The sequence below is a fragment of the Manis javanica genome, chromosome 10 (assembly GCF_040802235.1).
Source record: "Manis javanica isolate MJ-LG chromosome 10, MJ_LKY, whole genome shotgun sequence".
NCBI lineage: Eukaryota > Metazoa > Chordata > Mammalia > Pholidota > Manidae > Manis > Manis javanica.
This window is the reverse complement of record NC_133165.1, coordinates 11861899-11887139: the sequence shown is the minus strand read 5'-3', so window position 1 is coordinate 11887139 and position 25241 is coordinate 11861899. Positions and strand designations below refer to the sequence as shown.

At 35.7% G+C, this 25241-nt stretch overlaps 1 protein-coding gene across 4 annotated transcripts in view; it reads left to right on the top strand.

The window, feature by feature from the left end:
• The window catches only part of LRRIQ1 (leucine rich repeats and IQ motif containing 1), a 200612-nt gene that overhangs the window by 22250 nt on the left and 153121 nt on the right, over positions 1–25241 (top strand). For all 4 annotated transcript variants that reach the window (XM_073214774.1, XM_017680333.3, XM_017680334.3 and 1 more), the window contains 2 exons: positions 9569–9721; positions 10866–11016. In XM_073214774.1, the coding sequence (XP_073070875.1) occupies positions 9569–9721; positions 10866–11016 (304 nt within the window). The remainder of the gene's footprint in view (positions 1–9568; positions 9722–10865; positions 11017–25241) is intronic.

Sequence of the window (25241 nt, the reverse complement as noted above, 5' to 3'; positions counted from 1 at the left end):
AAATGGTTGTTAACAACAATAAAATTCAGTATAGGGGGGTCAATGCTCAATGTACAATCATTAATCCATCTCAAGCCTAATTCTCGTCAGTCTCCAATCTTCTGAAGCATAACGAACAAGTTCTTACATGGTGAACGAATTCTTACAGAGTGAATAAATTCTTACATGGTGAACAGTACAAGGGCAGTCATCACAGAAACTTTCGGTTTTGATCATGCAATATGACCTATAAACCATCAGGTCAAATATGAATATTCATTTGATTTTTGTACTTGATTTATATGTTGATCCCACATTTCTCCTATTATTATTATTATTTTTATTTTTAATAAAATGCTGAAGTGGTAGGTAGATGCAAGATAAAGGTAGAAAACATAGTTTAGTGCTGTAAGAAGGCAAATGTAGATGATCAGATGATCAGGTGTGTGCCTATGGACTAAGTATTAATCCAGGCTAGACAAGGGCAGCAAAACATCCACGGATGCAGAAGATTTCTCTCAAAGCAGGGGGGGTGAGGTTCTGAGCCTCACCTCTGTTGATCCCCAAATTCTCACCTGATGGCCCCCCTGCGACTGTGCCTGTCTTAGGTTGTTCCTCCCTTGAGGAATCTTACCCGTCTCTGGCTAACCAGTCATCTTCCGGGGCCATACAGGGAAATGTAAAGTTGGTAAGTGAGAGAGAAGCCATATTGTTTGCAAAGGTTAGCTTTTTACTTCTTTGCAGATTTATGCCCTGTGGCTTCTATGCCCAGCACTTGTCTCGAGGTATCTTTACCACCTGGAGGAATTATGATACTCGGTAAATTCGATATGAGGCACGAATTCTATTTAAAGTTTGTAATTAGGAAGGAAGAAGAAAAGCTATAGATGTAGCATATGAAGGAAACTTGGGAGGATTGATTATTTCTTTGACATATCTTCTTGTATAGTACCTTAAGTATGTATAGGTTTTAAACTACTAACTAATTTGCACACACATATTGACATAATAGGAATACGGTGACATAAACAAAGCAAATCTATAATTACCAGCCATCTCCAGTGAAGCCAAGAAAACCATTTAGGCACCCTAGGCATTTGTGAAAATTTATCTATGATATGATGGATATTTTCCAACTGTACTTGAACCATCAGACAAATTAAAGCAGCCCATTTCTGGGATCTGTTCACATCCCATATGTTCTTTTAACCATAGATAGTCTATAGTCATGAGATTTTGGGGTGCTACAACTTGCACCCCTCCCAACTCCTGGTTGAGTTCCAACAGTACAGATCCAGTCAAATTCGTTGTCTCACTGTATGCACATGCCAGCCTAGACATCTCCCTCCTCCTTCTCATGGCAAGTCCAGGAGATGGTGGGCTGGATGCAGCCACAACCGCAGCATCGTCCGGATCCCTGTGGAGGCTTTTTGATGATCATCCCCCGGCACGAGTCCTCCAGAGAGTGCTGATGCCGGAAGCTCCTCCTCATATCGTATCTTAGTTCATTTTCTGGGTATCCAAGCTAGGCCTTGATCTTCTGCGTAGAAACAAACAGACCCTTTGCCCACACTTTGACATGCCCTCTATACCACTGTGCAGAACTCATTGGAGGTCAGCACACAGTAACTGCTTTTTTTTTTTTTTTTTTAATTAAGAGAAAGGAATATTATCAGAAAAGAGTACCTCCATAGCTGATCATCTGACACCCTTTAAGTGATCAACATTAAGGATATTTAAAGCATGCGTTGATCTTTGATTTACCAATAGTTTTATCCTGTTAAGGAGTAATCCCCCTTTTCTTTCTTTCTTTCTTTTTTTTTTTTTTTAAATTTTTAATCTACACTTACCTGAAGAATACTATGTTTACTATGCTCTCCCCTATATCAGGTCCCCCCTAACAACCACATTACGGTTACTGTCCATCAGCTTAGCAAAATGTTGTAGAGTCACTACTTGTCCTCTCTGTGTTGTGCAGCCCACCCTCCCCTTTCTCCCTCCCCCCCATGCATGCTAATCTTAATACCCCCCTTCTTCTTCCCCCCCCTTATCCCTCCCTGCCCACCCATCCTCCCCAGTTCCTTTCCCTTTGGTACCTGTTAGTCCATTTTTGGGTTCTGTAATTCTGCTGCTGTTTTGTTCCTTCAGTTTTTCCTTTGTTCCTATACTCCTCAGATGAGTGAAATCATTTGGTATTTCTCTTTCTCCGCTTGGCTTATTTCACTGAGCATAATACTCTCCAGCTCCATCCATGTTGCTGCAAATGGTTGGATTTTTCCACTTCTTATGGCTGAGTAGTATTCCATTGTGTATATGTACCACATCTTCTTTATCCATTCATCTACAGATGGACATTTAGGTTGCTTCCAATTCTTGGCTATTGTAAATAGTGCTGCGATAAACATAGGAGTGCATCTGTCTTTCTCAAACTTGATTGCTGCGTTCTTAGGGTAAATTCCTAGGAGTGGAATTCCTGGGTCAAATGGTAGGTCTGTTTTGAGCATTTTGATGCACCTCCATACTGCTTTCCACAATGGTTGAACTAATTTACATTCCCACCAGCAGTGTAGGAGGGTTCCCCTTTCTCCACAGCCTCGCCAACATTTGTTGTTGTTTGTCTTTTGGATGGCAGCTATCCTTACTGGTGTGAGGTGATACCTCATTGTAGTTTTAATTTGCATTTCTCTGATAATTAGCGATGTGGAGCATCTTTTCATGTGTCTCTTGGCCATCTGTATTTCTTTTTTGGAGAACTGTCTGTTCAGTTCCTCTGCCCATTTTTTAATTGGGTTATTTGTTTTTTGTTTGTTGAGGCGTGTGAGCTCTTTATATATTCTGGACGTCAAGCCTTTATCAGATCTGTCATTTTCAAATATATTCTCCCATACTGTAGGGTTCCTTTTTGTTCTATTGATGGTGTCTTTCGCTGTACAGAAGCTTTTCAGCTTAATGTAGTCCCACTTGCTCATTTTTGCTGTTGTTTTCCTTGCCCGGGGAGATATGTTCAAGAAGAGATCACTCATGTTTATGTCTAAGAGGTTTTTGCCTATGTTTTTTTCCAAGAGTTTAATGGTTTCGTGACTTACATTCAGGTCTTTGATCCATTTTGAGTTTACCTTTGTATATGGGGTTAGACAATGGTCCAGTTTCATTCTCCTACATGTAGCTGTCCAGTTTTGCCAGCACCATCTGTTGAAGAGACTGTCATTTTGCCATTGTATGTCCATGGCTCCTTTATCAAATATTAATTGACCATATATGTTTGGGTTAATTTCTGGGGTCTCTAATCTGTTCCACTGGTCTGTGGCTCTGTTCTTGTGCCAGTACCAAATTGTCTTGATTACTATGGCTTTGTAGTAGAGCTTGAAGTTGGGGAGTGAGATCCCCCCTACTTTATTCTTCTTTTTCAGGATTGCTTTGGCTATTCGGGGTCTTTGGTGTTTCCATATGAATTTTTGAATTATTTGTTCCAATTCATTGAAGAATGTTGCTGGTAATTTGAGAGGGATTGCATCAAATTTGTATATTGCTTTCGGCAGGATGGCCATTTTGACGATATTAATTCTTCCTAGCCATGAGCATGGGATGAGTTTCCATTTATTAGTGTCCCCTTTAATTTCTCTTAAGAGTGACTTGTAGTTTTCAGAGTATAAGTCTTTCACTTCCTTGGTTAGGTTTATTCCTAGGTATTTTATTCTTTTTGATGCAATGGTGAATGGAATTGTTTTCCTGATTTCTCTTTCTATTGATTCGTTGTTAGTGTATAGGAAAGCTACGGATTTCTGTGTGTTGATTTTGTATCCTGCAACTTTGCTGTATTCCGATATCAGTTCTAGTAGTTTTGGAGTGGAGTCTTTAGGGTTTTTTATGTACAGTATCATATCATCTGCAAATAGTGACAGTTTAACTTCTTCTTTACCAATCTGGATTCCTTGTATTTCTTTGTTTTGTCTGATTGCCGTGGCTAGGACCTCCAGTACTATGTTAAATAACAGTGGGGAGAGTGGGCATCCCTGTCTGGTTCCCGATCTCAGTGGAAATGCTTTCAGCTTCTCGCTGTTCAGTATAATGCTGGCTGTGGGTTTATCATATATGGCCTTTATTATGTTGAGGTACTTGCCCTCTATTCCCATTTTGCTGAGAGTTTTTATCATGAATGGATGTTGAATTTTGTCAAATGCTTTTTCAGCATCTATGGAGATGATCATGTGGTTTTTGTCTTTCTTTTTGTTGATGTGGTGGATGATGTTGATGGATTTTCGAATGTTGTACCATCCTTGCATCCCTGGGATGAACCCCACTTGGTCATGGTGTATGATCCTTTTGATATACTGTTGAATTCTGTTTGCTAATATTTTATTGAGTATTTTTGCATCTACGTTCATCAGGGATATTGGTCTGTAATTTTCTTTTTTGGTGGGGTCTTTGCCTGGTTTTGGTATTAGGGTGATGTTGGCTTCATAGAATGAGTTTGGGAGTATTCCCTCTTCTTCTATTTTGTGGAACACTTTAAGGAGAATGGGTATTATGTCTTCTCTGTGTGTCTGATAAAATTCCGAGGTAAATCCGTCCGGCCCCGGGGTTTTGTTCTTGGGTAGTTTTTTGATTACTGTTTCAATTTCTTTGCTTGTAATTGGTTTGTTTAACTTTTGTGTTTCTTCCTTGGTCAGTCTTGGGAGGTTGTATTTTTCTAGGAAGTTGTCCATTTCTTCTAGGTTTTCCAGCTTGTTGGCATATAGGTTTTCATAGTAGTCTTTAATAATTCTTTGTATTTCTGTGGAGTCTGTCGTGATTTTTCCATTCTCATTTCTGATTATGTTGATTTGTGTTGACTCTCTTTTTCTCTTAATAAGTTGGGCTAGAGGCTTATCTATTTTGTTTATTTTCTCAAAGAACCAGCTCTTGGTTTCGTTGATTTTTGCTATTGTTTTATTCTTCTCAATTTTGTTTATTTCTTCTCTGATCTTTATTATGTCCCTCCTTCTGCTGACTTTAGGCCTCATTTGTTCTTCTTTTTCCAGTTTTAATAATTGTGATGTTAGACTATTCATTTGGGATTGTTCTTCCTTCTTCAAGTGTGCCTGGATTGCTATATACTTTCCTCTTAAGACTGCTTTCGCTGCATCCCACAGAAGTTGGGGCTTAGTGTTGTTGTTGTCATTTGTTTCTATATATTCCTTGATCTCTATTTTGATTTGTTCATTGATCCATTGATTATTTAGTAGCATGTTGTTAAGCCTCCATGTGTTTGTGAGCCTTTTTGTTTTCTTTGTAGAATTTATTTCTACTTTCATACCTTTGTGGTCTGAAAAATTGGTTGGTAGAATTTCAATATTGTGGAATTTACTGAGGCTCTTTTTGTGAGCTAGTATGTGGTCTATTCTAGAGAATGTTCCATGTGCACTTGAGAAGAATGTATATCCTGTTGCTTTTGGATGTAAAGTTCTATAGATGTCTATTAGGTCCATCTGTTCTAGTGTGTTGTTCAGTGCCTGTGTGTCTTTACTTATTTTCTGCCCGGTGGATCTATCCTTTGGGGTGAGTGGTGTGTTGAAGTCTCCTACAATGAATGCATTGCAGTCTATTTCCCTCTTTAGTTCTGTTAGTATTTGCTTCACATATGCTGGTGCTCCTGTATTGGGTGCATATATATTTAGAATGGTTATATCCTCTTGTTGGACTAAGCCCTTTATCATTATGTAGTGGCCTTCTTTATCTCTTGTTACTTTCTTTGTTTTGAAGTCTATTTTGTCTGATATTAGTACTGCAACCCCTGCTTTCTTCTCACTGTTGTTTGCCTGAAATATGTTTTTCCATCCCTTGACTTTTAGTCTATGCTTATCTTTGGGTTTAAGGTGAGTTTCTTGTAAGCAGCATATAGATGGGTCTTGCTTTTTTATCCATTCTATTACTCTATGTCTTTTGATTGGTGCATTAAGTCCGTTTACATTTAGGGTGACTATTGAAAGATATGTACTTATTGCCATTGCAGGCTTTAGATTCGTGGTTACCAAAGGTTCAAGGTTAGCTTCTTTAGTATCTTACTGCCTAACTTAGCTCGCTTATTGAGCTGTTATATACACTGTCTGGAGAGTCTTTTCTTCTCTCCCTTCTTATTCCTCCTCCTCCCTTCTTCATATGTTGTGTGTTTTGTTCTGTGCTCTTTTTAGGGGTGCTCCCATCTAGAGCAGTCCCTGTAGGATGCCCTGTAGAGGTGGTTTGTGGGAAGCAAATTCCCTCAGCTTTTGCTTGTCTGGGAATTGTTTGATCCCACCATCATATTTAAATGATAGTCGTGCTGGATACAGTATCCTTGGTTCAAGGCCCTTCTGTTTCATTGCATTAAGTATATCATGCCATTCTCTTCTGGCCTGTAGGGTTTCTGTTGAGAAGTCTGATGTTAGCCTGATTGGTTTTCCTTTATAGGTGACCTTTTTCTCTCTAGCTGCCTTTAAAACTCTTTCCTTGTCCTTGATCCTTGCCATTTTAATTATTATGTGTCTTGGTGTTGTCCTCCTTGGATCCTTTCTGTTGGGGGTTCTGTATAATTCCATGGTCTGTTCGATTATTTCCTCCCCCAGTTTGGGGAAGTTTTCAGCAATTATTTCTTCAAAGACCCTTTCTATCCCTTTTCCTCTTTCTTCCTCTTCTGGTATCCCTATAATACGAATGTTTTTCCTTTTGTATTGGTCACATATTTCTCTTAGTGTTGTTTCATTCCTGGAGATCCTTTTATCTCTCTCTATGTCAGCTTCTATACGTTCCTGTTCTCTGGCTTCTATTCCTTCAATGGCCTCTTGCATCTTATCCATTCTGCTTATAAATCCTTCCAGGGATTGTTTCACTTCTGTGATCTCTTTCCTGACATCTGTGATCTCCTTCCGGACTTCATCCCACTGCTCTTGCATTTTTCTCTGCATCTCATCCCACTGCTCTTGCATTTTTCTCTGCATCTCATCCCATTGCTCTTGCATTTTTTTCTGCATCTCTGTCAGCATGTTCATGATTTTTATTTTGAATTCTTTTTCAGGAGGACTAGTTAGGTCTGTCTCCTTCTCAGGTGTTGTCTCTGTGATCTTTGTCTGCCTGTAGTTTTGCCTTTTCATGGTGATAGAGATAGTCTGCAGAGCTGGTACAAGTGACCGCTGGAAGAGCTTCCCTTCTTGTTGGTTTGTAGCCTTTTCCTGGGAGAATAGCGACCTCTAGTGGCTTGTGCTGGGCAGCTGTGCGCAGACAGGGCTTCTGCTTCCTGCCCAGTTGCTTTGGGGTTTATCTCCGCTGTTGCTGTGGGCTTGGCCTGGCTGGGGCTGTTCCTCCAAAATGGTGGAGCCCCGTTAGAGGGGGAGCAGCCAGGAGACTATTTATCTCCGTAAGGGGCCTCTGTGCTCCCTGCTGCCCAGGGGGTTAGAGTGCCCAGAGATCCCCAGATTCCCTGCTTCTGGTCTAAGTGACCTGTCCTGCCCCTTTAAGATTTCCAAAAAGCACTCTCCAAACCAAAACAACAACAGCAACAATGAGAGAGGGAACAGAAAGGAAAAAAAAAAGAAAAAACACGCGATTTTTTTTTTTTTTCCTCAGGTGCCGGTCCCAGGCACCCGCGCACTGGTCCTGCTGCCCTGTCTCCCTAGCACCAGGGTCCCTGTCCTTTCAAGGCTTCCAAAAAGCACCCACCCACCGGTCCCGCAGGGAAGGAACGCTCAATATTCTTTGTCCTCAGGCACTGGTCCCACGCACCCGCTCACCAGTCCTGCCGCCCTGCCTCCCTAGCACCGGGGTCCCTGTCCCTTCAAGGCTTCCAAAAAGCACTTGGCAAAAAGAGAGAAAAAAAAGGGGAAAAACGCGCGATTTCTTCCGTCCTCAGGTGCTGGTCTCAGGCACCCACCCACCGGTCCCACAGGGAAAAATGCGGGATATTCTTTGTCCTCAGGTGCCGGTCCCAGGCACCCGCTCACCAGTCCCGCCGCCCTGCCTCCCTAGCACCGGGGTCCCTGTCCCTTTTAGGCTTCCAAAAAGCACTCGCAGAAAAGAGAAAAAAAAAAGGGGAAAAACGCGCGATTTCCTCTGTCCTCAAGTGCCGGTCTCAGGCACCCGCCCACCGGTCCCGCAGGGAAAAACGGGGGATATTCTTTGTCCTCAGGCGCCGGTCCCAGCCACCCGCTCACCAGTCCCGCCACCGTGCCTCCCTAGCACTGGGGTCCCCGTCCCTTCAAGGCTTCCAAAAAGCGCTTGCCAAAAAGAGAAAAAAAAAAAAAGGGGAAAAACGCGCGACCTCCTCCGTCCTCAGGCACCGGTCTCAGGCACCCGCCCCCAGGTCTCGCAGGGAGAAACGCGGGATATTCTTTGTCCTCCGGCGCTGTTCCCAGGCACCTCCTCACCGGTCCCGCCACCCTGCCTCCCCAGCAACGGGGGCCCGTCCCTCTAAGGCTTCCAAAAAGCGCTCGCCAAAAAAAAAACTGCTCCGGTTTCTCTCCACCCGCCGGGAGCCGGGGGGAGGGGCGCTCGGGTCCCGCCGGGCTGGGGCTTGTATCTTACCCCCTTCACAAGGCGCTGGGTTCTTGCAGGTGTGGATGTGGTCTGGATGTTGTCCTGTGTCCTGTGGTCTCTATTTTAGGAAGATTTTTCTTTGTTATATTTTCATAGCTCTATGTGTTTTTGGGAGGAGATTTCCACTGCTCTACTCACGCCGCCATCTTGGCTCCCGCTCCTGACATACTCTTTTAGAACTCTGAGTGTAGTCCTTAATATACGTAGCATAAAGTTGAATTGATTCTTTGATATGGAATTTTCTTTAGCTAAAAAGACTAAAACCAAAAAGATAGGAAAATTCTGCAAGAAAAAAAGCTTTACTAAATATTGCATTCGCAGTAATATTTCAATTATATGAGATGTTGTAAATGCATGGTCTTCAAAATGTTTGAAAAGTGCAGGAAAAAATTACTATTTATGGTTTGTTATACTACAGATTCTATATGCGCTGGTTGTATTACTTTCGTCCGTAGCAAGGAATGATTCATACATTTATAATACAGATGACTTGTAATAGAATGTTGTTTGTATAACATGATTCAGTTATTATTGCATGGCTCTACTTATTGCAGGTTATAAAATTTCTCAAACTTTCTTCTTTTTTGGAAGATAGCTGAGCCATTCTAGTTGAAGCATGGCAGGTGGGACACAAAATATATCCTCTGAACTGTTGTGGCTCCTATTATTATCCAGGTATTCCTAAGATACTGTCAAATTCAGATATTAAACATTTATGTAGGACAACCCTGAAAATAATAACCACAGACATGGAAAACAAGGAAAGGGAATTCAGTGAAAAATCAGAGACTAGTAAATTATTGTATTAATGATTCTATGCATATTCCTTATGGACTTGGTCATGGATGATTGCATTATTTTGATTTCTCTATGTGGGGATCACAAGAAGCCCACTTAAGTGAAATTGAGTTGTTAACAAATGGGTGTTTCAAATAAAATATTAATTTTTTAGATGAATTTTTAAAAACAGCTTGCAAGGCCAAGATAATCTATATTCATTATTGTTAGATAATTTCATGCACTCCAATTTTCTTAAATTGTCTAGGTTACAACAGTTACATTTCAAGATTTGCCAGGTTGCAGTCTCTCCACACTGGCAGAGTGTACAAACCTTCAGTTTCTGTCTCTTCGGCGCTGTGGATTAATGTCTTTGCACAGCCTGAGTAACTGCAAAAAACTGAAGTACATTGATGTACAGGTGTGTCCTCTTTTTTAAATTTATCTTATAATAAAATATGTCTTATTTATTTTAAAATGTAAAATGGATTCATATTTATATTTCAGAAATCACAATTTTGAAGAAAATTTACTAAAATAACTTGCAATTCAGGGTCTAAAGAGCTCAAGGGTCAACATTTGTGAGAGTCGTAGGAAGATGATTTGGTGGTATGGCCCAGAGACTACTCTTCTGTTAGCAGATGATGTAGTGATTTTTACTTTTTGCTGCATAACAAATGTTTACATTACATAGTAAATTAAAACAACCATTTTATTTGCACATGGTTTTGTGGGCCATGAACTGAGACCAGACAGACTCACTTGTCTGAGCATTTCTTCTGCTTTGTATTGTGTTGATTGGGTCTCTTATGTAATTTGCAGCTGGGACTGGAATGTCCAAAAATGCCTTCCTTTATATGCCTGATGCTTTGGGGGCTGGGAATTTCAATCTCTCTCTCTGTCAGCTGTGTTGGGTTTCTTTATAGGATGGCTCAAACCCAAGAGTAAGTGTGCCAGAAAGACAAGCTCTAATATGCAGGTGCTTAGCAAGTATCCGCCGGCATCATGCCCGCTGGTGGTCTGTGGGCTAAGCTCTGAGTTTGTGTGGGAGGGGACTATGGATGAGTGGGTATTGGCCTGTGAGGTTTATCAGGGGCTACCGAAGTAACAGTCTACCACGGTCTACCCTCTGGCTCGTAATGGGTCACATCCTTCACACATGCAAAATGCGCTCATGTCCATGTTTTATAAACTGTTACTCATGTAACAGTTTTATAGGAACTGTGACCAAATGTGCAGTTTTTCAATAGCCACTTAATTGAGGACTGTTAAGTCTACCATAATCTACACCCTGTTGGAATATTTTGTTTGAAATATTTTGTTACACAATCCTCTATGTTTTCTTGTATTTTCTATATTTTAAGATTATTAACAATACATAATTAGTTAATTATTTCTTTAGTTAATATTTTCATCGAGATAGCATCACATTCTGCATAGTTATTTTAAACATTGAGTCACATTTATTTGGGGATCATACCTTATCCTTCCTATTTTTACAAGCTTTAAATGTTTCATTAATAAGTCACTGAAACAAAACTAATTACATTTGTTCTTTGTTTTAGGAAAACCATATTGAGACCATCAATTGTGAAAATCTGGAAAATCTCTGTGTTGTTCTTCTTAATCAAAATCAACTGACTTCTTTTCATGGTTTGGATGGCTGCACTAATATCCAAAATCTTGAACTTTCACATAATAAAATCACACGAATTGGTGAGAACAGTAGAATTTGAATATGTAGACATTTATTTCTCATGATTATATTGTTTCATTTATTACTATTTTAAGAATAGACCATTTTGTTTATTTTATTTGTAGTTTATTTGATATTTGCTCTTTTATTCATGCAATATTTATTTAATCTTTTATCCAGATCTATTAAGGGATTAAAAATATTTTTAGTGTATATAAAAGGAATATGCTGCTACCACCAACAAATGGGTAGTTGATAGTAGCTCCTTAACTTAGTATGTTTCCCCCATCTGAGCTCTACTAGGGTGTATAATACCCCACTTTGGTGCCGTCATATTTTTACAGATCCTTTGCTTTCTGTACTTCTCAGCAACTGTCATAACTGTTCCATAGGAAACCCTTTCATCACTACTCTCCCTGCCTGTATACATAATCTGTACTAACCTTTCCTTCTTTAGAAAAGGCTAATTCCACATAAAAGAAAGAATTCGTCAATTTGAGTCTCCCTAATCTTTCTCATCCCTCCATCTGTACATCTGTGTACCTATATATCTATATCTTTTTCCACTGTCATACTTTGTAATCCATATAATTCAGCAATGAAAATGTTTGTTCTTGTTTAAGGCCAGTGTTTCCATTTTCTATAAATAAACCTGTCAATGGCCTCAGGTACCTTATCCCATCACTTGTCATCTGCCTTATGCCAAATTCTTCCTATCGCCGTTCAGCTTCTACCATTGCCTCATCTGTTACCTTTTTGTTGTCATTTTGTGACAGAGTGTTTTCTGTTCTTGCTCTCACTTCCCACTACCCAACCTCCCTTTTCTACCTAAATTTGACTTCAGCTTACTTCTATACTGTTGCCAGTGTGATAATTTCAAACCCAAAATTTCATTATATTTTTCACTACCTGGCTAAAATTCTCTTATTTTTTGGCATTTAATTTGTGAGATTTTCAAGGAACTTGATAGGTGCTTTAACACTGGTTAATAAATAGTCAATGATTGCCTAAAAATCAGGAACTATTTAAGAACTGTACTCTGGTACAATACTAATGTCTTAAATTGTTGAACCCCCAAAAGGTCTCATCCTTCCCACCTCCTCCATTCTGCAATCCTTGGGAAAGGTGATCTGTACTGACGTACAGGGAGTGGGATGGGAGTAGATGGGGGAGTAGAAATAAGACTATTTTCTGTTTTTAGACCTCATTCTCCTTAGACCTTCTTGATATTAATTTTTATGTTTTATCTTTTTAATTTTCTTAATTGTTAAAAATTTCAAACATTTAAACATAATAAATATATGGAGATTTCACATAGACATATTCAACATTTGCTTCATCATTACTTTTTTGTTCTTAGTTTTATTTTTTCTTCTTGGAAGCATATCCCCAAATCACATATGTTCGTTCTTTCATACTTCATGAGATGGTTTTCAAAATATAAGGTATTTTCTCACTTAATCAACAATGCCTTATGACACCTAATAAAATGAATAGTGATTCTTTGTATCAACCAATAGTGCATCATCCAGTTTTCCTTATTTTCTCAAAATTATCTGGGGTTTTTTTTTGAATTGTAACACAATGACCACATATTTACAAAAATCTTTGAAGTCTCTTAAATGTGTAGCAGATTAAAAATTGTCCCCTATGCTGCTGATTTGTTGTAAAACTTATGCAATGTCCCACATTCTGAGTTTGTCCCTTTACTTCCTTTTAGTAGCATTGAAGTTGTTGTACTAAGACCTGCATTTCCTGTATATGGAAGTAGCTCAATGGGCTTGATCAGATTCAAATTCAGTCATTTTGGAAGGACTTTTTCATAGGTGGTGCCCGACATCAGGAGTCATGCAGTGTTTGTTTGCTTTTAATGATAGCACAACCGAGTATTGGGTACAGCCAGTGATAGCATGGGCCCTCCGTTAGAAAGTTCTCCACCACCTTTCATCCAGTGCTTTCACCCATTGATGAATGTGGCCTGAATCAATGCAATGGGGGATCCAGAGTAAGTTTTCTAAATTATCGTTCCTTCCACATTTTTAAAGCTGCAATCCTTTATTTAATAAGAGCTATTTGGGTATCTTGAAATCGGTAGTAGAGGAAAGGCAGGGATAAATGCCTCCCTTTGTACTGACAAATTTTTGCAGTAAGGTCTTAGTGGCCCTTGTTATTTTCAGTGGTCCAAATGAATTTTTTTTTGGTTTTAGTATTTTGTTTTTGCCCTTGTTTTCTCTCTCTTTTTTAGTATTCTTACGAACTCATAGGTTTTTTTATAATACGGAGTATTTCAGTCAGCTACCTTATACTTCCTGGTAGTCAAATTATCCTGTCATATGAATTTGGATATATCAAATACTGATATCTCCAGTTTAAGTTTACCTTTTTTCACCTGAACATTGTGTTCTCTTTCTCTTTCATTACCGTACTTGGTTGATAACATTAACGTAACTATTTGCTACCTCTTGTATCCATAAAGTAGTTTCAAAACAACATGAATAAAAGTACTAATTTTAAGATTTCTTTGCATTTCTTTTTGTCCCCCAAAGTGATGTTATCACCTGAAGTATTTTATCTTTGTGATTATGTTATCATTGAAATATAATTAGTTCTCTTTTCCAACTTCCTTCTATTTTATTTTTGATATGTAAAATAGATGCGTTTTCAAAGTCCAACTACATTAAAAAGAAGGCATGCTCAAAGAGACTGTGCTTTCATCTCTGTCCTTTATGCTCTCATCTACTTTTATATAGAGATGTTTTTTATATATGCATATGTAACGTGTGTATGTATATAATATTTGCATATCACATGTGTGTATATATGTGTGTATATAAATATATGTACAAACATGCATATATCTAAGAAATAGCTGTATATGTGTTAATCCTTTCATATTTTATAGAATATTTTAAGTACTGTTCTTTATCTTGCTTTTTTCACTTAAAAATATATTGTAGAATTCATAGCACTCATTTTCCATGGCTTCATAGTATTTGATTGTGTGAAAGGACAGAGTTTATTACACTGTTCCCTCTTGATGAACATTGGGTGGTCTCCAATCTTCCATGTTGCCATAATGACTAACCTGAACCTGTGTCATTTCACACTCTATCAGATATATCTTTAGGTTAATTTTCAGCAGTATATATTGTTGGAGCCAAAGACATCTGTAATTCCGGAAGATAGTGTTAGATGTGCTTTATGGGTTGTACTCCATTTTATACTCCTATATATTAATACCAGTTTATCCTGCTTGTATTCTATTTCTTATGTTGTTCTATCTTTTGATTTAAATATTTAATTCAATTATTTTTATCCTTTTTCACTCTTGTTGACATAATACTTATGTTTATAAATTTTCCTCTGAGCACTGCTTAGTCCATAACTTCTGATAAAGTGGTATTTTCATCAGTTCAACAATTCTGATGTATTTTGTCTTTTACCTGAGATTTTAAATTTCCATGCAGAAAGAACATCTTTAATTGTTTCTAGTTTTATTGCACGATAGTCAGAGAATGTGACTCCATGAATTTTGTGTCTGTAGGGTAAATGGCATAATTTCCAGAATCTCCCGCCTGGCCTTAGTCCATTTACATATCAATAGGTGTTTACCACTGCAGAGCCTCCCATTGACCTAGGGCAAGGGGTGGAGAGAAAACAGCCATTCTCTCCTTCCCTCCATTCCTGGTACTGAATTGGTCTGGTACCTGCCAGTCACCAAGGACCCGTCCATGGAGTTCCTCCTGTAAGAGGCAGGCAGGGGAAGGATAGAGTGCACTGAGGCTGCAGAGTGCAAGCCAGGGCTGAAAGAGATGGACAGGACCAAGCCTGGCTAGTGACTGTAATGAATAAAAGCCTTTCTTCCAACCTGCTTTTTCCCTTGACTTAATTTTGGTTTTCCCAGCTTCATAGGTTGGGGGGGACTTGCCCTGGGCATGGAAGACCCTTCCCCCCGCAGAGCTACAGCGCCATTTATTCATTTTGGAACTTACTGTGATTGTTAATTTGTGGTCAGTTTTCAGGAGTGTTTCATATGTTCTTAAAAAGGAGGTCATTGTTTTTTACCAGAATATAGAGTTTATATTTTCATCTTTAAGATCTGTCTTAGTGATCATTTGTCTCAGGTATCCTATGTCTGCTTGATCTACATTGGACTGAGGAAGTTGAGCTAGTTTAAATATGTCTTTTATTAATCAGCCTATTTCTTTTTGTTATTTTCCTTGGTTTCTGGTTTATGAATGTTGTTCTGTGCTGTTTTACTGATATTTTTAATTATGTTATCTTTATTGTGAATTTTAGCCTCAAAAAATATTAGTTCCTCTCTTTGTCATGCTTTTCAGACTAAATTCTACCTTATCTGATATGTCTTCTTTTTTGTTTGCATTTGCCTATTTGGCCATTTAAAAAAAACAAACTTTCTGAATCACTGTGTTACAGGTGTGTACTTGTATAGAGCATAGATTTGGGTTTTATTTTTTTATTCAAGCTTTCATGTTTTTCTTTCATATAGATCATGGGCATTTGCATTTATGAATTCAACATGGGTACTTTGTCTCAGCACTATCATCCTCCTTAGGGTGATGGTCTCTCTGGAGAGAAGCCTTGTTGATAATACATGGGTTCCTTCACCACTAGGGCACCTCTACTTTTTACTTACCCATTCAATTTCCGTAGGATTCCCTCTGTACCAGGGTAGATTCAGCCTGGATTGTGTTGGTCCTGGATACTTACTTATTACCCCACTTAGGGAAAAAATGCAGCTTGTGATTTCTTTATCTCCCATTTTTTTTGGAATTTTTTTGTAGAATTCGTGGCTATTTTTATTTCTTTATTTAATACATATAAAGCACATAAGTATCTAATGGTTAAAAAAGTTATCTATTACTGTGTTTTAGAGATCGTGGGTATTTTTATTTCTTTGTTGCTCTTTATGAATTTCTGGAGGAGGTACGAGGAGAGTTGGATCTGCAGTCACTATAATCTCCCTTTTTTTTTAATGTAGGTAAAATAGAGTTGTTTTCACAAAGGAACTTTTGTTTTGCAAACATTTCAAGGCACAGTTTTGAAAACATAACTTATTATTCTTTAATGTGTTTATTTGCCTGTGTGTCTGTTGCCTGCTTTGGAACCTGTTAAGATTTCTCCTATTCCTAGGGAAATACTGACTTTTGATACAAATTTTTTATTTTAGAATTTTAGTTTAAAATGAATATAGAAATAGTTTTGTTATTATTATTGGAATAAAGTCAAGTGCATTGTTATTGTATGTTCTCTACTGGCACATACTGAAGCAAGCTTAAAAGAAAAGGAAAATGCTATTTGTAAGAAGAAACGCTTGAACTCCCATTCATTTCATTTTCATGCCAGCAGTCCTGGAAGGTATTTCTTGTAGCCAGTGGGTTTCTTGGGATCGGATATCTAAAAGATTTATGTGAAAACTGCCATAGTATTAATTGATGTACCTGAGGTATCTCTATGTAGTACAGAGCAAACAAGGTAAAGACATCTTGCTGTCTGTTAGGTACAATGAAAACACTATTTATTGAGTGTGAGAAGAGTGTGCATGAGAAAGTAGATTTTCTGAAGACCAGTTTGAGTCTGTTTTTCATCTTCAGGAACTGCTTACAGAGACTCTGGTTGAGCTAAGTGAAAAGCATAGATTTTGTCTTTGAATGATGTAGTGATGCTAAGAACTCTTATGAAAGGGCCCAAAGACAGATTTGTGTTTATAAGTTAATATGTTACTATCCCATGCTATAATATTTCTTAAGGAGGTGAAATAAAATTGGAAGCAATACCACATATTCTGCATTTGTAGTTTCAAGTTTAATTTGTTCCTAATTTTCACAAAGCTACAGTTACTGCAATAGTTGTAATGTTAGCTCTAATTTCTCTTTTTATTAGGAAACATTAACACATTTTTCTTTAACTTTCTTTGCATATAAGTGGATGAGAACAGGAATTGCATCAATCTCTTTAAGGCAATTCATTTGAAAATTCCTTATTTAAATGAATGTTTTTCATTCTAATTAAAGTGTTTAGTTATAGAAATAGAAACACAGTATGAAATATACTTTTTTAAAGTAATACTTTAAAATTTAATTCTGTTAATTGAAAGTTACAAATTTAACATTTTTGTTATTGCCTTTAATGTTTAAACATATTGTATGGTGTGGCTATGGAAAGAGATGCTTTTAATTATTATTATCAATAATAATAATATACTGAAATATAAATTATAATTCAAAACAGTATTTCTAAGACATAGGAAATATTGAAGTACAATCTATTTTGGGCCAAATATAGTAAAAAATAAGCTATCATACTGGGGTAAACACATTTATAAAAATTTTATAATAATTTAAAGAATACCATGTCCCTTTGTATGATATTTTCTATAATTGATTCTACCCTGGTAGCAAGTTTTTGATTATAGGATATTTTGAATTGATCTGGACTTATACTTCCATGTTTTGAATACAGAAAATAATTGCTTTAGTATAAATTCATTAAGATCAGTTTAGGTTGATGATTTTAAAGACAGATTTATTTTAATCAGACAAAGATTTTATTATACTTCTTATTAAAAATTTTTTACTAGAAGTTCCATTATTCTTCATTTCTTATAATTTGGTTCAATTTGGGTGGCTTGAAGTTTAAATTTTAAGGGTTATATCATTAGTATATTTCCTACTAAATATGAGTAAATTTACTTATGGGAAATTTCAGGCAACATGTCCAAACATTTTTTTCTACAAGTAATGTGGAAAAAACATTTATTGAAAAGATGTTGACCCAATGATCATTAAAGTTTATATAATTTATCTTTGGGAAATCTTTTTTTTTCAGTTAGTATTTTTGGTTTAGTTTCTTTTTTTGAAAAACCAGAACAAATGAAAAATAGGCAATTATAATTATGTATTGATAATTTATAATTATAGTTTATAATCGTTTTCTTTGTTCTTCCAATTTTTATGTTGGTTTTCTTTTACATTCTAGGAGAAACATTTTGAAACAAATTAAAAAAATTATGCTCTATAATAAAACTTTCATAAATCTTATTTGCAGCAAAAATACAACTTAATATAATAAACACAGTAATAGGTTACTTTTTTAACCATTAGATACTTAATGTGCTTTATATGTACTAATGCATTTGCTTTTTTGCATAAGTACTATGAGTTAGGTGCTATTATATCTGTTTTTTTTCCAGGTAAGAAAACTAAGACACAGAGAGTTAAGTAAAATTGTCTAAGATCATGCAGCTAGTAAATGATAGAGCAGAATTTGAAGTTAAGCAGTCTAGACCTAGTACCTAATTTTTTAATTGTCTCATTCTACTGCCTCTCTAATAAATAAGCCTTTAATATTTAAGATTATTCTGTTATAACTTTTTATGCTGAAAAAATGTAACCATTTTAAGGTTCATTCATTAATAAACGTGTTAGTGAACAAATTCATTGAGAACCCTCTATGTATACACATTTTTCCAGGCACTAAAACACAGGACTGGAATATTCCTGAGGATGCAGCAATAAATAAAGGACTTTAATAAGATTATCTGAATGATAAATATTTACATAGAGAATGGGGTAAATTGTTATATTTCATTCACTGAATATTGGGTAAAAATGAAAATAAGTATGATATTAATATGTACAAGCAAATAATTTTTGTTTTCTCATTCATGAAGTTTCTGTTTTGCTGTTTTAGGAAATCTTTGATCTGGAAAAAAGTTTCCTTTAATGACAGCAATTTGTTAATATATAAATTTCAGGTAACTCATTCCTAGAAAATGTCATTGTAAGTAGATAAAAATACTAGATTTTTTTTTCCTTCTGTCTTATTTTCAGATACTAGTACTTTCTGGAAAAGTGATATTCGTATTATAAATGTGAAAGATATTAAAATAATTCAGTATTTTCACATAAGCTTGATTACTGTGTCATGGCTTATAGGGGTAATGTGCCTAGGGTAATTCTTTCTCCCACATGTTGTCTTTGGAATATTAGAAAAAAGTAATAAGGTAGATAAAATAAAACAAAGCTCTGGATATTTCGCTTGTAGAAAGGTTGTTTCCTATTATATACTTAGTGAATTATTTGGATTCCACTAGATGGTGCTAGCTTACTCTTTAGTTCTAAAATACAACACAATGTCTAGTGCAAAGCTGAAAGGGATTTTACAGATTTGCCAGTCTAGGCTTATTCGTTTACAGATGAAAAAACATACCCACATAATTTTCATCTTACTCCTGGCAGAGGTGGGGCTAGAATCCAAGTTCCTGATTCCTTTTTCAGTATTCTTGTTTCCATACATGTATGATCCTGAAGGACTTTGCACTTAAAGGAAAAATCTCAAGTGCAGTTTAGCATATTTATACATAACTGTCAGACATAGCATTCATTGAGTAGCTAAAAGAGGTAAACCTTTACCAAACACTTATTTAGTGAAAACCTTCAGCCGAATTTAACATCTTCAGTTTTGCTGTTCCTTAGAGGAGAGTTTTTTTTTTTTTTTCCCCGTGGCAGGAATGTTTTATTAGACCGTTGGCTCATTTCTGTAGGAGGATTTCTTTGAAATAGATATTTGTAGCAAGTATAGCCAAATGCTAATTTTGCCATGGGCAAAGGGCCCTTTGAGGGATAAACACACTTGGCTTTGGTTTTATTTTGTGGACCTAGGAAACTTTTTAAAGAGCTAATAAAGAATATATTGAAGCAATAAACTCAAGAATATTTGAGCAATCCTTATATATATATATATATATATATATATATGTATGTATGTTATAGTATATTTATTATATTATATTTACATCTTTTGAAAGAGGCTCTTGAATATTTTTATGGCTATTGTTTGTTCTGTTTGGGATGGGGAGTGGAAAAAATAGCAGCACTTTTTACTGGGAGAGAATCATTTTCTTAGAGATTTTGAGGAAGTAATGGAATTCTAAAGTAAGGCTTGCTGTGAGTCTGTTTGACTCAGTTCTTATCTGTCAATTGACAGCAAAGAATTTGTACGATTAAAAGAGGGAGGTTGGCAACTTATTCTAACATCCTTCCCATCTAGATTCCCCCTTTTGATCCATATGCATTGACTGGAACAGATTACTGTTTAATCAACGAGTACAGACAAATTTTGACTGTGTATTACTATCCCTTTCCTTCTTAAGGTTTGGGACAAACATTTCTCTTTGAATCCTCATTTGATCACCATGGTTATAGTTTTTTAACAACTTGTTTTCTGAGGATAATTGTTAAGAAACAATAATAGCTATCATTTTTAGTACTCAGCATGTGAAAGTGTTGCACAGGCTTCTTTGAAATACTATTTTGAATCCCTTTAATACCATGAAATCATCACCATTCCACAGATAAAGGAACAGAGGCTCAGAGAAGTTAAGTAACTAGTTTATATTCATACAGCTAGTTTTGGAATAGGCATATTTTATTGAAATTCAGGACTGCCTGCCTCAGAGCCTATTCATTTTTTATTATGACATACTGTCTGTAGATTAAATGGGATACTAATTGTGTTAGCATAATCAGGGACAAAAAGTTACGTACATGACTCCCATAATAATTGTAGACTGTAGATCTTTATTCTTAATTACAATTTTTTTTGCTTTAAATATTTTTGAGGCCATGCTATTAGTGCAAATTTAAAACTCATATATTTCTATTGAATTGACTGATTTTATCACTTTTAAATATCCCTTTTTATCTCTAGTAAAGCCTTCTGCCTTAGTCTTCTTTGTCTGATGTAACCAAAATAGCTCTCTTTTGGACTCAGGACCCTTTTATACTTAAAAATTATTGAGGACCTCTTTCAAACAGCTTTTTTTTATTGGATTATATCTATCAATATAATGTATTATAAAAAAAGGAAAGTTTTGTTTTTATTTATTAATTCATTCAGATATTAAGATAATTAAGCCTTTGAATTCATGTTTTATAAATAATAGCCATAGTTTAAACAAAATGATTTACTGAGAAAGAAGGTCATTGTTACATATATTTGCAAATCTCCTTAATGTCTGGCTTAACACAAGACAGCTGGATTTCCATATGTCCTTCTGCATTCAATTTGCTACAATATCACACCTCATGTAGCCTCTGGGTACCGCCGCTATAGGTTGAGTAAATGACAGTGAAAAAGGCAAATAACATCTTATAATTATTATGAAAATAGTTTTGATGCCGTGGAACCTTTGAAAGGATCTCTAGGAGGGGAGGTCTCTGGACCACACCTTGAGAATCATTGGTTTAGTGTTTATGTATCTTTTACTATCTGTTTACTTACGGTATTTCTACAAGTTCTATTTTCAGTGTATCTCTTTCATGTAATGTGAATTTTTTTGTTATAGTTTTTTCTATGGTGCCTGAAAAATACTAGCTTTGATTTGTATACTTTAGTTACTTGTAATTAAGTTTAATTGATAATTAAGTAAAATGATTTATGTATTTGAGTTTAAATCTGTCTTACTATTTGATTCTCTTTTTTCTGTCCTGATTATCTCTTCTCTTACCTTCTTTTGGTTTGGCTGAGGTTTGAAAGTATTCCAGTTTTCCTTTCTGTATCACCAATTAAAACTATTCTTTTGGTTTACATTAGGTTATGACATCATGCCTTCTTGATACACCATACTTAAATTTATTTGGTATTCTTTTTTTTTTTTCCAAGGCAATGCTAGGGTCTTAGACAGTTTAAACTTTGTTTACTCCCTCCCAACAATGTGCTATTGTTGTTGAGTATTTTAATTGTGCGTTTGTGTGTGTGTTTGTGTGTGTTTGGAATGTTTTAATACATTATTATTACATAAAGTAAGTATCCTTTGGATTCACCCACTTTTTAAAACCTTTACCCTGTTCTTTTCTTTTGAAGTAGGTAAACCTACTTTAAATTAAAAATTGAGGTAAAAGTGGTATATGACATTATTTTAGTTTTAAGTATACAACATAATAGTTTAATATTTTTATACACTACCAAGCAGTCACCACAATACTAAGTCTAGTTACCATATGTCACTGTACAGTTCACCCGCTTCACCTATTTTGCCCTGCCTTCCTCTCTGATAACAACAAATCTGTTCTCTGTGAGTTTTGTTTTTATTTGTTCGTTTTGTTTTTTAGATTCCCTATATAAGTAAAATCATACAATATTTGTCTTTAATTAATTTAACTTAATATAATATCTTCAAGATCCATCCATGTTGTCCCAAATAGCATATTCCCTTCTTTTATATGGCTGAGAGGAGTTACATTGTATATGTACACATTTATCCATTCATTCATCAAGGTGCCCTTAGGTTGCTTCCATATTTGAGCCATTGTAAATAATGCTGAAATGAGTGTAAGGGTGCATTTATCTTTGCAAATAAGTGGGTTTTTTTATTTGGATAAATAGCCAAAGTGAAATAGCTGTATCATAAGTTATTTCTATTTTTAATTCTTTGAGGAACCTCCGTACTGTTTCCCATAGTGGCTATACCAATTTACATTCCCATCAATAGTGCATTGTGCATGGTTCCCTTTCCTCCACACTCCTCCAACACCTGCTATTTCTTGTCTTTTGATAACAGCTATTCTAACAGGTATGAGATGATATCCCATTGTGGTTTTGATTTGCATTTCCTTGATGATTCGTAATGTGGAGCATCTTTTCATGTACCTATTGGCCATCTGTATGTCTTCTTTAGAAAAATGTCTGTTCACATCCTCTGCCCATTTGTTCATTGGATTGCTTGTTTTTTTTCTATTGAGTTATATGAGTTCTTTATATATTTTGGATATTATCCCCTTATCAAATGTATGATTTGTAAACAATTTTTCCCATTCAGTAAGTTGCCTTTTCTTTGTTGATGGTTTCCTTTGCTGTGTAGAAGCCTTGTAGACTGATGTAGTCCCACTTTGTTTTTTTGCTTTTGGTGTCAGATTTAAAAACCATCACCAAGAACTATGTCAGGGAGCTTACCATCTGTGTTTTCCTCTAGGGTGTTTATGGTTTCAGGTCTTAAATTCAAGTCTTTAATCCATTTTGAGTTTATGTTTGTATGTGATGTATGATAATAATCAAGTTTCATTCTTTTGCATGTGGCTGTCCAGTTTTTCTAACACCATTTATTGAAGAGACTGTCCCTTTCCCATTGTATATTCTTGGTTCATCTGTCATAAGTTAATTGACCACATATGCATGGGTTTATATCTAGGTCTCAGTTGTGTTCCATTGATTTATATGTCTTTTTATGCCAGTACCACATTGTTTTAACTATTACAGCTTTGTGTATAGCTTGAAATCAGGGAGCATGATATCTTTAACTTTGTTCTTCTTAAGGTGACTGGCTATTTGGGTTCTTTTTTGGCTCCATCCAAATTTTAGGATTGTTAATTCTATTTCTGTGAAAAATGCTATTGGGATTTTGATAAGGATTTCATTGTATCTGTAGATTACTTTCGGTAGTATGGACATTTAACAACATTATTCTTCCAGTCTGTGTACATGGAATATCTTTTCATTTATTTCTATCTTCAAGTTCTTTCATTAAAATAATGCCTTCTAATTTTCAGTGTACATGTCCTTGGTTAAACTTATTCCAAGGTATTTTATTATTTTGGATTCAATTGTAAGTGGGATTATTTTCTTTTTTCTGATTGATTATTTGGGTATAGACATGCAACAGATGTCTGAATATTGATCTTGTAGCATACTACTTTACTGAATTAACTTATTAGTTCTAACAGTTTTTGGTGAAGCCTTATGGTTTTCTATATATACAGTATCATGTCATCTGCAAATAATCACAATTGCATATCTTCCTTTCCAATATTAGGTATATTGGCCTATAATTTTCTTTTCTTGTAGCATTCTTGTCTAGTTTTGGTATCAGGGTTATGCTAGCCTCATAAAAAGAGTTTGTAAGACTTCCCTCCTCTTCTGTTTTTTTTGGAAGAGTTTGAGAAGGATTGGTATTAATTCCTTATTTGAATGTTTTATAGAATTCACCAGTAAAGTCACCTGGTATGGTACTTTTGTTTGTTGCAAGGTTTTTGATTACTGATTCAATCTCCTTACTAGTAATTGGTGTGTTCAGATTCAGATTTTCTATGTCATCATGATTCAATCTTGGTAGGAATTTATTTTTTAGGAATTTATCCATCTCTTTTATATTATCCAATTTGTTGGCATATAATTATTCACAATAGTCTCTTATGATCCTTTGTTTTTTTATGGTATAGGCTTACATTTCTAATTCAACTTATTTGAGTCTTTTTTTTTTCTTAATGAATATAGTCAAAAGTTTGTCAATTTTGTTTGTATTTTCAAAGAACCAGCTCATAGATTCATTGATCTTTTCTATTGTTTCTTTTAATCTCTATGTAATTTATTTTTACTCTGATCTTTATTATTTCCTTCCATCTACTCACTTTGAGATTTGTTGGTTCTTTATTTCTAGTTCCTTTAGGTGTGAAGTGAAACTGTTTGAGAATTTTTTCTTGTTTTTCTGAGGTAGGCTTGTATTTGCTGTGAGCTCCTTCTTACAACTACTTTTGCTGCATCCCATACTTTTGAAATTGTGTATTTCCACTTTCATTTTTCCCAAAGTATTTTTTTGTTTCCCTTTGATTTCTTCATTGACCTATTGATTGTTCAGTAGCATGTTGTTTAATCTCCATGTATTTGTCGTCTTTCCAGTTTTCTTCTTGTAATTGATTTATAGTTTCATAATCCTGTAGTCAGAAAAGATGACTGATATAATATCAATATTGTTAAATTACTGATACTTGTTTTGTGGCCTAACATGTCATTTATCTCAGAGAATGTTCCTTGAGCATTTGAGAAAAATATGTTATCTACTGCTTTTGGATGGAATATTCTGTTGTATCTATCAAATCTATCTGGTCCAATGTCTCATTTAAGCTGATGTTTCCTATCCATCATTCTTTGTTTTTCAACTACAATTTCCTTCTACCTGAAGAATATGAATTAGTATTTATTTTGTTTCAGGTCTGCGGGGATGAATTCTTTAGGATTTCATTTTGTTAAGTATGGTTTTAGCATACACGTACACCCACATGCTCCACACAAACACACACATGTGTATATGTTTTCAGATGTAGACTTAACCATTTGCATTCATTTTCTGAATTGTGAATATATTCCATTTTATTCTAGCTTTCCTTGCTTAGGTTGATATGCATTAACCTAATTGTTGATCCAAAAGAAGATAATTTATTTTTTCCTT